The sequence below is a fragment of the Taudactylus pleione genome, unplaced genomic scaffold (assembly GCF_031769625.1).
Source record: "Taudactylus pleione unplaced genomic scaffold, aTauple2 ptg001353l, whole genome shotgun sequence".
Taxonomy (NCBI): Eukaryota; Metazoa; Chordata; class Amphibia; order Anura; family Myobatrachidae; genus Taudactylus; species Taudactylus pleione.
Genome location: NW_028285753.1, coordinates 44,960 through 61,083, shown reverse-complemented (window position 1 = coordinate 61,083; position 16,124 = coordinate 44,960). Strand labels below are relative to the sequence as shown.

At 46.9% G+C, this 16,124-nt stretch overlaps 1 protein-coding gene across 1 annotated transcript in view; it reads right to left on the bottom strand.

The window, feature by feature from the left end:
• GGA1 (golgi associated, gamma adaptin ear containing, ARF binding protein 1) overlaps positions 1 to 16,124 on the bottom strand; it is a 103,746-nt gene that overhangs the window by 48,381 nt on the left and 39,241 nt on the right. Inside the window, exons 4-5 of the mRNA XM_088463392.1 lie at positions 14,784 to 14,921; positions 14,617 to 14,698 (exon numbers count right to left, since the gene is read on the bottom strand). Coding sequence (XP_088319518.1) covers positions 14,617 to 14,698; positions 14,784 to 14,921 — 220 coding nt within the window. The remainder of the gene's footprint in view (positions 1 to 14,616; positions 14,699 to 14,783; positions 14,922 to 16,124) is intronic.

Sequence of the window (16,124 nt, the reverse complement as noted above, 5' to 3'; positions counted from 1 at the left end):
AACTGTAAGTGTTGTGCTGTGCCCTTGTTGCTGGTGAGGGCATTAGGCCCTGCCAGGTTCTGGTAGTGAGGGAACTACCTGTGAAGTTAGTGCCCCGACAGGGCTAGGATTTATGTTTATGTTTTCTTTATGTTTGTTTCTGACGTTGTACAATAAAGACTGGCGCCGACCAGCTTGTACTTGCATCCAGTCTGGCGTACTGTTTCCCAGCTGCTGTGTGTGAAAGGAAGGAGTCCTCTACCCAGGAGAGGGACCCCCTAACCTAACTGTCACAATATATATATATATATATTAGGGGTGAGCGGGTTCGGATTTCTGAAATCCGAACCCCCCCGAGCCCCCCCGATCCGAGTCCGATCCGAATCAGGCTCGACTTTTCCCGCCTGACTCGGATCTGAAATCGAGGCAAAACGTCATCATCCCGCCTTCCGAGTCTCGCAGGTTTTGGATCCTATATAAGGTACCCACGTCGGCGCCATTTTCTCACTCGGCTGTGGACAGTGAAGAGGGAGGGTGGGAGTTAGGGCTGTGTAGTGTAGTGTAGTGTAGTGCTGCTGTTGTCCACTACTTCAAAGTCCATAGGGGCTGGCTGTGTTGTGCTGTGCTGCTGTTGTTAATAGGGGCTGTGTCCACTACTTCAAAGTCCATAGGGGCTGGCTGGACTGTGTTGTGCAGTCAGTTCTCCATAGGGGCTGTGTCCACTCCAAAGTCCTGTGCAGTGTCCCAGTCCTAAAGGAGTGCTGCAGTGTTGTCCAGGGGGTGCTCTGTCCATCAGGGGTGCTCCCCCCAAGTGCTAAAAAAATAATATATTTTCTGTGTTTGTGAATTGTGTGCGCAGTAGCCGCACGTGCATCAACAAAGTAGTGCCAAGCGTGCGCCTGTGTCATAAGTAAAGGGCCGGCTGGCTTGACCGTTAAGGGTGCTGTAACCCCCGAAAGTACACTCCAGTCCAAACCAAAAAAAAAATTATTTTCTGTGTTTGTGAATTGTGTGCGCAGTAGCCGCACGTGCATCAACAAAGTAGTGCCAAGCGTGCGCCTGTGTCATAAGTAAAGGGCCGGCTGGCTTGACCGTTAAGGGTGCTGTAACCCCCGAAAGTACACTCCAGTCCAAACCAAAAAAAAAATTATTTTCTGTGTTTGTGAATTGTGTGCGCAGTAGCCGCACGTGCATCAACAAAGTAGTGCCAAGCGTGCGCCTGTGTCATAAGTAAAGGGCCGGCTGGCTTGACCGTTAAGGGTGCTGTAACCCCCGAAAGTACACTCCAGTCCAAACCAAAAAAAAAATTATTTTCTGTGTTTGTGAATTGTGTGCGCAGTAGCCGCACGTGCATCAACAAAGTAGTGCCAAGCGTGCGCCTGTGTCATAAGTAAAGGGCCGGCTGGCTTGACCGTTAAGGGTGCTGTAACCCCCGAAAGTACACTCCAGTCCAAACCAAAAAAAAAATTATTTTCTGTGTTTGTGAATTGTGTGCGCAGTAGCCGCACGTGCATCAACAAAGTAGTGCCAAGCGTGCGCCTGTGTCATAAGTAAAGGGCCGGCTGGCTTGACCGTTAAGGGTGCTGTAACCCCCGAAAGTACACTCCAGTCCAAACCAAAAAAAAAATTATTTTCTGTGTTTGTGAATTGTGTGCGCAGTAGCCGCACGTGCATCAACAAAGTAGTGCCAAGCGTGCGCCTGTGTCATAAGTAAAGGGCCGGCTGGCTTGACCGTTAAGGGTGCTGTAACCCCCGAAAGTACACTCCAGTCCAAACCAAAAATAAAAATATTTTCTGTGTTTGTGAATTGTGTGTGCAGTAGCCGCACGTGCATCAACAAAGTAGTGCCAAGCGTGCGCCTGTGTCATAAGTAAAGGGCCGGCTGGCTTGACCATTAAAGGGTGCTGTAACCCCCAAAGTACACTCCAGTCCAAACCAAAAATAAAAATATTTTCTGTGTTTGTGAATTGTGTGCGCAGTAGCCGCACGTGCATCAACAAAGTAGTGCCAAGCGTGCGCCTGTGTCATAAGTAAAGGGCCGGCTGGCTTGACCGTTAAAGGGTGCTTTAACCCCCAAAGTACACTCCAAACCAAAAAAAAAATATTTTCTGTGTTTGTGACTTGTGTGCACTGTGGCTGCACGTGCATCAACAAAGGAGCAGCGCCAAGCGTGCGCCTGTGTCTCATAAGAGCCGGCTGGCTCATTTCTTAAAGGATGGTGTAACCCACAAAGTGCACTACTCTCCAGCAAAAATAAAAAAATATTTTCTGTGTTTGTGTGCGCTTTAGCCGCACGTATATATCAATATAACATAAATGGAGGACCAAACTTTCTCCGATAAAAATAAAATAGGGAAAGATCAAAAACCACTTCCTCCTAGTGCTATTGCTGCTGCTGGGAGTTGTTCATCATCCCAGAGAGGAAGTAGGAACATCACTACTTTTACTAAACAATTGACCCTCCAACAGTCCCTAGCGATGAGGATGAAGTACGACAGCAGTCATCCTGAAGCAAAACGTATAACTGAGGCCTTGACTGCTATGTTGGTGTTAGACGTGCGTCGGTATCCGCCATTAGTGCAGTGGGATTTAGACAATTGATGGAGGCTAGTGTGTCCCCGGTTCCAAATCCCGTCTAGATTCCACCTGCATCCTCAAAGCAGCAGCGACAAGCGTGCGTCTGTCTGTTAAAGGGTGGTGACACCCTCAAAGTGTGCTACACAAACAATTAAAATATTGTTCTTTTTTTTTCTGTCTTTGTGAAATGTGTGGGCTGTAGCCGCACCTGCATCCTTAAAGCCAGCAGCGACAAGCGTGTGTCTGTCTGTTAAAGGGTGGTGACACCCTCAAAGTGTGCTACACAAACAATAAAAATATTCTTCTTCTTTTTTCTGTCCTTTGTGAATTGTGTGTGCTGTAGCCGCACCTGCATCCTTAAAGCAGCAGCGACAAGCGTGCGTCTGTCTGTTAAAGGGTGGTGACACCCTCAAAGTGTGCTACACAAACAATTAAAATATTCTTCTTCTTTTTTCTGTCTTTGAGAATTGTGTGGGCTGTAGCCGCACGTGCATCCTCAAAGCAGCAGCGACAAGCGTGCGTCTGTCTGTTAAAGGGTGGTGTAACCCTCAAAGTGCGCTCCACAAACAATAAAAATTTTCTTTTTTTTTTTTCTGTCTTTGTGAATTGTGGGGCTGTAGCCCGCACTTGCATCCTCAAAGCAGCAGCGACAAGCGTGCGTCTGTCTGTTAAAGGATTACATCGGTGACAGCATCCAAGTAGGCATGTCAGACAGTCCGTACCTGTACTGGCAGGAAAAAGAAGCAATTTGGAGGTTCCTGTACAAACGACTGGCTCTATTTTACCTGAGTTGCGCCCCCTCCAGTGTGTACTCCGAAAGAGTGTTTAGTGCAGCCGGGAACCTTGTCAGCGAAAGGCGTAGGAGGTTGCTTCCACAAAATGTGGAGAAGATGATGTTCATAAAATGAATTATCAACTCTTCCAGGGAGACCAGCCTCCAGAACGTACAGAGGGACCTGTGGTTCCAGCCGGGGACGAATTAATACTCTGTGAGGATGAGGATGTACACACTGAAGAGGGTGAGGAATCGGTGGATGAGGAGGATGAGGATGACATCTTGCCTCCGTAGAGCCAGTTTGTGCAGGGACAGATTAATTGCCAGCTTGTTTTGTGGGGGCCCAAACGAACCAATCATTTCAGCCACAGTTGTGTGGCAGACCCTGGCGCTGAAATGATGGTTTGTTAAAGTGTGCATGTCCTGTTTATACAACATAAGGGCGGGTGGGAGGTTCCAAGGACAATTCCATCTTGCACCTCTTTTTTTTCTTTGCATTATGTACAGTGTGGGGCCTAGTTTTTCAAACTGCCATCCTGTCTGCCACTGCAGTTTCACGCCTAGATGGGTCACGTGTTTGTGCCGCCCACTCGTGTCGCTTAGCATAGTCATCCAGCTACCTCAGTGCAACCTTTTGGACATAAAAACACTTGTGAGGTGTGAGGTATTCAGAATAGACTGGAAATGAGTGGAAATTAAGGTTATTGAGGTTAATAATAGCATAGGAGCAGAAAAACCTACAAATTCTGTGATTGTAGATGTTTTTATGCTTTTTTTAAAAAAAATACAGATCCAAAACACAAAACCCAGAACCCAAAACACGGAAGGGTGGTTTTGGCAAAACCCAATCCAGATCCAAAACACGAAGAAAGATCCAGATCCAAAACCAAAACACGAAAAGTGGCCGGTGCACACCCCTAATAATATATATATATATATATATATATATATATATATTTATATACAAATATTCATTGGTCTGTTTGGCCATGCATTCGGCCCTGCATCGATTGGGATGAAACCAACGCGAGATGGTTCAATTAGATCCTGGCCAGGTTTTAGGGGGGGGTTAGGGTCCCGGTCAGACCGCCCTTTAGTACCACAGCTAGTATTTTCTCTATATTTAATTTTTTTATTTAATTTTTTTTTCTACACATTTTTTGGTGGTGCTTTTGATATGGTGGTCTCTATAGGAACGTTTTTTTGATTAATTTTGAAGGATTTATGAAAAGAGTTTTTGTCCTGTTTTTAGTATGCAACTTCCGGGTCCCTATATGTATAGTTGATGTCTAAGATATTAGCAGCTGTCAATCTTCTGTACCATTTAATATGGCTGTGCGTCTCAGGCTGGTCTGCACATCATTTTGTAGAAGTGACATCAGCTGCTTTATGATTTCCTACCAAGGGCTCCGCTGAACTGGGTAATCGAATATGGCGGTACATTCCGGCTGTGCCTTGCAAGATGGCTATCTGTCTCAGGCTGGCCAGTATTCCTGCTCTGCGGACGTGTTGCTATCTGCAGTATGTTTATTAGCCAGAAGATTGTCCAAGATGGCGGTGCACTCCATAATGACACGCATGCAGAGCGGCGGAAGTTGCTGATCAGCTGGCCACGGCGTGCTGGAGGGGAGGCAGCGGCTATGGCGGTGGTGGGCTAAGGTGTCCCTTGTTTTTGGGAGGTTTGAATATATGCAGGGACACCCCCTAATTTTTTTCCTTTTGATATAGTAAGAACGTATGCGCAATCTGAGCTCGATCTGACAACTCTAACCCATGCCTCAAGAGACTTGTATTGTTCACATTTTACGGTTTTCCGTGTAAGTTTGTGCCGTGCGTACTGTTACTTGTGGTAGGTGCAAAGCAGGGGCAGACTGCCAAATTGAGTGCTAGAAAGTCAGCCTATGTACTAGGTGCCTTAAAAGTGGACCTGAAAACCGTTAACGTGAATAAAAGTATACTGCACTTGGGAAAAGAAAATGCCCAGAAAGTGAAATATCAGTTTAAGAGTAAAGTTAACTCGCAGCCTCTGACTGTAAGTACACTGGGACGGGAAGCGAATGAAGGTCCTGGTCACCAGCCACTGACAGTACACTGGGACGGGAAGCGAATGAAGGTCCTGGTCACCAGCCACTGACAGTACACTGGCACAGGAAGCAAATGAAGGTCCTGGTCACCAGCCACTGACAGTACACTGGCACAGGAAGCAAATGAAGGTCCTGGTCACCAGCCATTGACAGTACACTGGCAAAGGAAGCGAATGAAGGTAGGTGCAAGTACAACACCTGTCCAGGAAAGATTGCCTGTCCTGGTCACCAGTCACAGTTTGGAAAAGCAGCTATTGGGTGCTCCAATACTAGACCATGCAACGGGTCAGACGCAGGCCCACGTTGTCGCAAATCTTCTCAATGAATGGGGTCTCTCAGATAAAGTTCAAGCGATGTGCACGGACACTACAAGCAGCAACACAGGTAGCAACAGAATTTATAGTTCAGTTCAGGGAGGGCAGATATTTCTTAATTTTCTCCTTTGTCATGGAAAAGCTCCAGGTAACGAGAGTAAAGTACACTTTAATAATTACAGAAAATGAAATGTAAACTAGCCAATGATTTATTTTCTTTGTGACAGGACACACACTGCCAGGACGATTACAGAGAGTTTCTCAAGCTTGTTTATATATATATTTGGGTGGAACTCCTGCAAGAGGTATCAAATCCACCCCGCCTGGTGCCATTCACGATGCCCGTTCATGGCTCGAGCAATATATTCTTTGAAGGTCTTGCTCTTTAAAGACCAGTTTAAACTATTGCGTTGTGAGAAAATGGGACTGAGTGACTTCTGTTTGTTTGTACTGTGTACTTCAGAGTAGAGGCTGTGAAAAAAATGTTGTGGTCACTTTTGGTATCTGACACCTGAAATGGCTGGGTTGGATCTGTTGGATGATGATGTCCCTTTGGAGACAAAACACAGCATGGTCACAGCCATGCTTGCTGATTTGGATGAGAGTGAAAATGCACCTGTCGCTGCGACGAAAAAGAACATGTGCCTGGCTGTTACACCTAAAGATGTACCCCACTTGGGGCCTGATTCAGACCCGCTCGCGAGCGCTGAGCACTCGCAAGTGGGTCGATGGTGCCCTAGTGCGCATGCGCACGACGGAGAGAGCTCCGTCGTGCGCATGCGCGAGACCCGCATAGCGACGGCCAAGCCGTCGCTATGGGTCTTGCACCAAAGGGGGCGTGCTGTCGATGGTGAGTGCTTGGTGAGTCGATGGTGAGTGCTTGGTGAGTCGATGGTGAGTGCTTGGCAGAGCGTCCGGCTCTGAATCAGGCCCTTGGTGTCCAAGAGTATGAGTGACTTTGTTTCTCCAGAATCTGTATATATATATTTTTTGAAGAGGTTCGGTTTGCCATTTGATTTTTTAGATGAAGATCCTGCCGAGTGGAACGAATGTGCGGATTTTAAGCAGGTCTGTGAATTTTTGCTTTGACCCAACAGCACCTAGGTCCAGTTAAGAGTGAGGACTATTTTCAGAATCTGTTGTTGGGTTCTCAGCACACACACAGGGCAGTAAAATCCTGCTTAATTTGTTTGACTAATAGAAACGCAGTGTCAGAACATTACTTCATGTGGATAAATGTGATTATTTTGTTATTCGATCCAAATAAATACCATATAGCATTTCAACATATTTGTCTTATTTTCAAGTCCTTTGAGGCACGAGTTGGGGTAGTCCGTTGGAGCTCAATCTTCGCACACGTTTTTATTATACCAAAAGGTAAAAAAAAATTAGGGGGTGTCCCATAACAAATTAAAATTTCAGAATCGCCCTACCGTGGGCTGACTATTGGAATGTGCTGGGCTCACATTTAGCACAGGTATGAAGTCGTTGTTTGGAATAGTATACTAACCTACAAGTAACGTACAAGTGATACTGATTTGCAATTAGCTTTTGGCACCAATCTCAAACTGTATTTTGGCTATATATATGGGGGCCTGGTGAGGCAGTGCTGTGAGGGCTGTTCAATCCTGCTATTAGACGGATGGAGTTGTGGTATAAGTTAAGGCTCATATCCACTACATGACTAATGAACAATAACGACACCGTAATCGTTAATTATATTGTGCAGTGGACATTGAGCCCACACTGAACGATATAGCAATCAGTGTGGGCACCCTCCCTCATCCCCGAACCTGCACAACCTGACTATATCGGCAGGTGCAGGCGATGACAGATGCAGACAGCGACCAGCGGAAGCGCACATCGCTGGTCATTGCCGGCATATCCAGTGCACGATTAATGAAAGATTGAACGATAACGTTATCATTCATGTATATCGTGTAATGAATATGCACCTTAACACTGAATATGAGGTCCTGATTTATATGTACAACCGTCAGAAAAACAAAGGGAAGGGTACGTCTGCACACATCACATATAATTGTAGAAGAACCCCATAATTAAGGTTTTTAACTTGTATTCAAATTGGGGGATCTGACAAATGATTACTTAGTTACTAAAAATAGAGAAAAAGAATTTGTCTTGATATGTGGCGCACACAGTTATTTCAAAAATATATAAAAAGATAAATCTTTATTGGATATACATTAAAAAAAGTTGGTCCGATGGTACCAAATTCAGCGAAATAAGAGTTAAAAAGCAAAAAGTGATAGAAACTGAAAGTGCGGTGAATACCTGTGAGAATTTTTTAATTTTGTATTTTTAACAAAATCATAATAAATCCCTGCCGTGTGTCTTTATTTGTTAATCTGTTTAGTCTATTATTATAATATGCAATAGGATCGAGCAGTAATATGATCGAAATATTAATGAACAGAGCTCTAAATGGGAGAAGAAAGGGACTCAGAGAATGTTAGTAATCCCCTAAGTCACACATAGTATGAGGGATATAGATGTACCAGAGTGAGATTCTCGTACCCTTCTACCCCAAAAATGGGATTTTGGTACCTACCGGTAAATCCTTTTCTCTGATTCCACAGGGGACACTGGAGGTGCTTACGCTGGGTATAGAGGCATGGATAGCTGGAGCCGACACTTAAATAATTTAGAAGTGTGAAGCTCCTCCCCCTCTATGCCCCACCAGCCCTCAGTTTAGAAAATGAAGGCCGAGAGGAGATGGAGAACAAGCGGAGTAAAAAAGGGAGAGAAGAACACACAATAACTGAATCATACAACATATGGAACAAGCCGAACAGGCAGGCTAAGAGCGCAGTGGTGGGCGTCCAGTGTCCCCTGTGGAATCAGAGAAAAGGATTTACCGGTAGGTACCAAAATCCCATTTTCTCTTTCATCCACTAGGGGACACTGGAGATGCTTACGCTGGGGACGTCCCAAAGTTTTCCCCACGGGCGGGAGCGCTCTGCGGTGCCTGCAGGTGGCCAAAACGGGATGCCGACATAGCAAACGTATCAAATTTGTAAAATCTGACAAACATGTGAACTGAAGACCAAGTGGCCGCACGGCACAACTGTGACGTGGAGGCTCCTCTACTGGCCGCCCATGACGTACCCACAGAACGTGTGGGATGAGCTGAAATAGACGAAGGAGGCCAACGGTCGGCACTAACATAAGCCTGATGAATAGTCAGCCGGATCCAACGTGCCTGGATGCTGGCCAACCCATGCGAACAGCATCATAGAGAACAAAAAGCAACTCGGACTACGGAGGGACGCTGTCCTGGCAACATAGATCTGGAGAGCCCGAACTACATCCACGGTAGAAGGACCACCAGAGTACTCCACCAACGACGGTACCACAATAGGCTGATTAATATGAAAGCCGACACTACCTTGGGAAGGAAGGCGGCTACCGTCCGGAGTTCTGCCCTATCAGCATGAAACACAAGGTGAGGTGGCTTATTGGACAGAGCACCCAATTCCGAAACCCTACGAGCCGCAGCGAGAGCCAAGAGGAGGACCGTCTTCCAAGACAGGTACTTAAGATCAACCTTCTCCAAAGGTTCAAACAGGGGCGACTGAAGAAACAGAAGCACCAAGCTAAGGTCCCAGGGAGCTACTTGAGGTACAAAAGGAGGCTGCACGCACAAGACCCCTTGAAGAAACATCTGCACCTCAGGAATGAGGGCCAATTTCCTTTGAAAGAAAATGGAGAGGGCAGAAACCTGCACCTTTAAAGTTCCCAGACGAAGGCCAGAATCCAGACCCGTCTGAAGGAAAAGCAAAAAAAAAAACTGGGACAAACTAGAAGTCCTAGATGGTAGAGCCTGACTGGAACACCGTGAGATATAAGCACTCCAGCTGCGATAATGCGCAGCTGAAACTGGCTTCCTGGTGCGTAGCACGGTGGGAATAACCGTGTCTGGGATGCCTTTGCATCTTAGGATATCAGTTTCAAGAGCCACCCCGTTAAACACAGCTGCGCTAAGTTGTGGTGTATGAAAAGGCTCTGCTGTAGAAGATCCGGGCGCAGAGGAAGGGGCCACTGATCGTCCAACAACTTCTCCGAGGCCAGTTAGGAGCCACGAGAATTACAGAGGCTGTCTCTTGTTTTATCCTTTCTAAAAGATGAGGAAGAAGCGGAACCGGTGGAAAAATGTAAACGAAGTCGTAGATCCACGGACTTGTCAGAGCGTCTACTGCTTCCGCCTGCGGATCTCAACTTCACATGTATAATGGGAGCTGATGATTCAATCGTGACGTCATGAGGTCCACCTGAGAACATCCCCATTGACGTATCAGCGCGTTGAACACATCTGGATGAAGCTGCCATTTTGACTGGTTCTCGGCCCACCGGAGGATCTGAGTTACTTCTCGCATAGCCATGCGACTCCGAGTCCCTCCTTGGCGGTTGATGTAAGTGACTGCCTCTATCAGAGCATTGTAAATCGCTCTGAGTTCCAATACATTTATGGGCCACTTCTGTTCTAGAGGGGACCATCGACCCTGAAAGTAATAATCGAGGACTACTGCTCCCCATCCTCGAAGGCTAGCATCCGTTGTTACGATGATCCAGTCCCACACTCCAAATCTTCTGCCTGCTAACAGATTGTTGGATTGTGTCCACCAAAGAAGGGCTACTCTGGTAACCGGGCTCAGACGGATTTGTCGATGTAGAAGCAGATGAGACCCTGACTCCTGTGTTAGCAGGTCCAGCTGAAATACCCTGGAGTGGAACCGGCCAATCTGTAGCGCTTCGCAAGCAGCTACCATCTTCCCCAAGAGATGCAGACAAAGAAGCATTGACACCTTCTTTGGTCTGAGGACCAGTTGAACCAATAACCGGATATCCCTGGCCTTGTCTGTTGGAAGAAAAATTCCTCCGTGATTTCGTATCCAATATCATGCCCAGAAACAGAAGTTTCTGGGACAGACTGAGATTCGACTTCCTGAAGTTGATTATCCAACAGTGTTGGATTAGAGTGTAATATGTCAGTAAGGCATGATCTGATAGAAGAGACACCGATGGAGCCTTGAGTAACAGGTCGTCCAAATAAGGGATTATGGGCCTGATTCAGAGCCGCTCGTAAGCGGCCGCTCGTTCGCGCCGAGCGATGTTCGCACAACTGCGCATGCATATGGGTTGTAATACGCATGCGCGAACCAGTCATTGCGGTCGGAAATTGTGTGCTCGCAAAATAGCGAATGCCTGCTAATTTGAGTGACAGGATGAGGCGTTTGTGGGTGGTAACAGGTGAAGGTGCTTGAAAACGGGGAGTGGAGATCCGAACGCAGGTGTGCCAAACGGTCAAAACTGGCGTTTTAAGGGTGTGCATAATTAACAAAGCAGCGTCATCGACCACGTCACTTGGTTGTCTTTTAGCCTGAACTGCTCGCATGATTGCGGTAGGAAAATGCTACCACAAGCACTGCGAGCAGTTCATACGCCTTTCGATGTACTCGATTAATCTAATAAATAGCGGAGATGACGTAGGATGCGAGAGGCCAGGGGGCGTTTTTTTAAAAATAGCGAGCGCATGTTTCGTTCGCTCATTCAAACATAGAGGAGTCAACAGACCGCAAAGAGCGAGCGCTCAATTTAAATAGCCAGACCCTTTTTCTGAACGAGCGAGCGCAAATAGCGTCCGGCTCTGAATGTTCACTCCTGATGACCGAAGGAGAGCAATCATGACTGACATGAGTTTGGTGAATATGCGGGGAGCCGAGGATAACCCGAACAACAATGCCCGAAACTGATAATGATCTTTCAATATGGCAAAACGCAGAAAGGTCTGGTGTGGTTCCCAGATGGGAACATGGAGATAGGCATCCTTGAAATCCAGGGATAATAGGAACTCCCCTGGTTCCAAGCTCGCTATAACTGCCATTTTGAAATGATACATCTTCAGATAGAGGTTCAAGGACTTGAGGTTTAAGATGGGCCCTGACCGAGCCATCCGGCTTGGGTACTACAAACAGGCTTGAGTAAAATCCCATACCTCTTTGATGTTGCAGAACCAGCGCAGACGATACCACTAGAGACTAGATAGCCTCCTGTAGTACCCTGGCCCCGTCTACAGGTGTTGGCAGACTTGTAGTGAAGAACCAAAGTGGAGGGGGGACTTCGAAGTCTATTCGGAACCCCACGGGTCTGTAGAGGTCTGGTGGTTCCAAACTTATTGAAAGTTCTGCAGACGGGCTCCCACTGCAGAAGATACCAGGTGGGACGGAAGACAGTCATGCCACCTGTGTTTTTTTTTCCGCTGGTTTAGGCTCTGGTCTACGTGCATCTAGTTTGCGTGGGAGCACCTCTGGCTATACCACGAAAGGAATGAGGTGCACGAAAGGAATGAAACGAAGGTCCATTGTAAGATCTTCTGGGGGTCGGAGCAGTTGACGGGAGGAAGGAAGACTTACCCCCCCATGGACTGGAATATCCATTTGGCTAATTCTGGGCCAAAGTGAATGGTAAACCCTCCACCGCAAGCTTAGATTCTGCATCCGCATGCCAAGTGCGCAACCAGAGGGCTCTGCGCCCCGAAATAGCAGAAGCGGATATGCGAGCACTAATCTGACTGATATCTTTTGAAGCTTTGCCCAAGTAAACTGCAGACTCACATATGTGTTCTGCAAGTAGACGTAACTGTGCTCTAGAGGTACCAGAGTCCAAACCGGTAATCAACTGGTCAGCCCAGCAAAACCACCACCTTGTTAACCCAAGCGGTAACAAGGGTGGGTCTAAGTTGAGCACCTGCTGCAGTATAAATAGATCTTAGCGTTGTCTCCAACTTACGATCCGAAGGATCTTTTAGCACTGTAGCCCCCCGGTACTGGGAGTGCTGTTTTCTTAGAGACATGGGAGACGGACGCATCTACTGGAGGGGCGTTTCTACCTGTCCATCATGGGTAATGGAAAAGGGTAGCTAGATGGAAACCGGCGCAGAATTTGGAACCATTTATCCGGTTGTTTCCAGGCCACTGAGAGCTGCTGGTGAAGTTGCAGTGAGAACGGAAAAACCACCGAGCTCTTTTTTTCTAACCGCCAAAATCAGAGATTCCACCCCGGGAGAAGTGGACTCCAACTCCTGAGAGGTACCGTCCTGTAACGTGTCCTCCAAAACTCCTCTTCCTCCGTAGTGAGGAATTCTTCATCCGATTCCTCTGACTGGAGAACAGTCGTCAGAGTACGCTTTTGTGTGGAGGGTGCAGATGCCACTGTACCCATAAGCTGTACCAGGGTGTCTAAAGACTTGGTTAAATCAGCCACCCAGAGAGGCTGAGACTTACGTGCCTCAGCTAACTCTGACGTTAAATCCGTCATTACTCCTACCATGTCAGCGGCCCATGGAGGAGCAGGTGTGGCCGTAATAGCCATCGGTGGATCTATTGCTATACAAGCATTACATAACGTGGATCCAGCGGCATGCGGCCTGGATAGTTTGTTGTTACACTTAGAACAGACAAAACATCTTTTGAGCCGCTTTTGTTTTGTTTGACATAGATACACAACATTCACCCAGACACAATAGACACAGCGGAGATTTGAAATAAAACAGAAGGCTGGTTAGGACACAGAGGAAGAGGTACCCCCCCCCACAGATTAGATTCTCTGCACTTACACCCCAGTGATTACTCACAGCCTCTTGCCAGGGATGTAGTCAGGAGAATCCGCGTAAATGGGACAGGGAACCCGCGCTGTTAAGCTCCGCCCCCCTTCCTCAAGCCCACAGTGGCTCTAATATGGCTGCCACACTTAGTAATCACCTTCCCCTGCAGGCCCCGCTGTGCTCAGCAGCGGGGAGAGAGAGGGGAGATGCAATTCAATGAGCAGCGCTGTAGCCGCTGCTCAAGCCCCGCTGAACAGGAGCCTCTAGCCGCTCAGCAGTGGGAAGAGGGGAGAAGCGCTATTATCAGCGCCATAGCGCTCTCTGCATCCCGCACTGGCCGCGGGGCAGGAGACGGGGGATGCGCAGGTGATTTACTCACTGCGCTCCCTGGACGGCTTCCCTCCGAACAGCACTTTCTCTTGAGAGAGAGTCACCTGACCGGCAGCCGCTTCTGAAGACTGCCCAGCAGCCCTGCTTGTAGAAGTGCTGTGTGTGTGTGTGGCGGTAAGGAGCTGTCAGGGCTTTTAGTATAAGCACTGTGCACTCCTTCCTGCCTTCTATTAAGGACAGGGCGCCAGGTACCCGGACCCCACCTTTAGAGAGGTGGCGAAGGGTACCTAAAAGGTGTAAATAAAAAATGTTGGAAAATAATAAAACAAAATAAATAAAATAAATGTGTTCCTGGAGCACAGCAGGTTGTGACCAGCTCCGTTGGCACATTTTCTAAACTGAGGGCTGGTGGGGCATAGAGGGGGAGGAGCTTCACACTTCTAAATTATTTAAAGTGCCGGCTCCAGCTATCCAGCCTCTATACCCCAGCGTAAGCACCTCCAGTGTCCCCTAGTGGATGAAAGAGAAATATTACCTGTATTTCTGTTAATACCAATATATGTTTATTTAAATATTGGACTAGTATGAATCACCATATCTGGCCCTTAGTTCACCATTTGTATATGGCAAATGCACCTAATCTGTGTCACGCTTTATCTTCATATTGGTCATTCGTTCAATCCATAATTCACACCAAGAAATAATTGTAACCCACCATTAAGCTAATGCACAATCACTTGATGATAATGGTCATTGATTAGGATTTATCTTGTAGTGCAATTCATCAGTGGGAGATGTATATATATATATATATATATATATATATATATATATACATACACACATACATACATACACACACACACATACATACATACATACACACACGCATACATACATATATTTATTTACGCACACACTTCCTTCTCTTACCCAAAGCCTCATCATTGTCTTCTGTGTCACTGGCCAAGCGGAAAAGAGTAGGCCTCATCTTCTCACAGCGCTGATAAAGCTCCTGCCAGGAAGTAGAGAGAATCCCTCAATTATAACAAGCACCCGACTAACCATGGGCTGATGTGTCATTACAATACTGCACCGACCTTCATTAAGTCCTCGCATCCCTCAGAAGACTGTCCTGTTCTAAATGTGCTCAACATGTCACCCAGCAGTTTCACATTGTTATTCACTTCTTCTATGGCATTTACTCGTTTGGAGATTTTTTCCATGCGTTTCTGGTCCTGGTGGAAAAAGAGTAAAAAATAACCGTGGAAGTTAGTGAGTGTTTCATAGGCGAAAGCGAGGGAAACCAAACCACATAAATGAGGACACGCAGAATACATAAGAGGTCACAGGACACAGGCATCGGGATATCTTGAAGTAACAAGCAGGAAGGAATGTGGAGGAATAAATAGCTGCATGTTGGAGTATTTTGCTTCTGCCAAGGCTACACTGTAATTGCGGGGATTGGTAGGAGAAAGCTGAATAATTATCCAATATTATGCAGTAACTGTACATTGAGGGGATCGTGATATAAATAAATCACATACTATTACACAAAATGGAAAGTAGTGATAAGTGCAGAAAGCAAGCAAAACGAGCTGCAAGTGCCTAGCACTGCCCAGCAGAGACACTGGCCAAGGAACCACCACAGGCCAACAGAGGCATAGGCTGAAGCGCCCCCAAGATCACGTGAGGTCCGATGATGGGAACGGTAGAACAGGAGGCTGAACAAGTGGCACACGTTGCCGAAAAGCAGACTGGCTGGAAAGGCCGTTCCTGAAACAGGACCACCAGGGCAGAAACACTACCCGACAGCTGGAAGCCCAGAGGCAACCCTGTCCTGATAACATGCAAAGCTGCCCAAGGGAAGAGTGGGGTAAGAAAAACAACCTACAGCAGGTGAAAAAGATGGTTCAAGTAGGACACCCAAAGGCGGCCACTGGTAGTGCAGTAGAACCCCATTGATAAACTCTACATGAGTCACAGAAGTGGCTGGAACATGGGATGCATCCTCCTATCCAAGGTGAGAAATTCCTGCTCAAGTAACACAGCCAGGGCCGAGGGGCAGACAAACCCACAGACTGCTCCTGTGGGGTCCCCTTTATGGGCCGACTATTGATGTGTGAGGACTAGAAGACCATGCAACCAGGTGTACTGAGTAGTTGCAGTCATTTTGTACATTTGGTCCACTGGAGTCGTACAGATAGGCTTGAAGAAGTTACATAAAGAGATGAATATAGATACAGGCCATCATAAAGAACTGCAGCATGTCAGAAACAGATTGGTAATGGCCAGAAGCCAGAGCAAATGTCAATGCCCACTTCCGGATAATGGAATATTAGCTCTACCATATCCGAACCAGTGGCCAAGTATGGACCTAAGTGCAAGAGACGGGGTTATGACACAAAAACAAGCGCTGCTTTACAGCAGGGCTCGAAAAA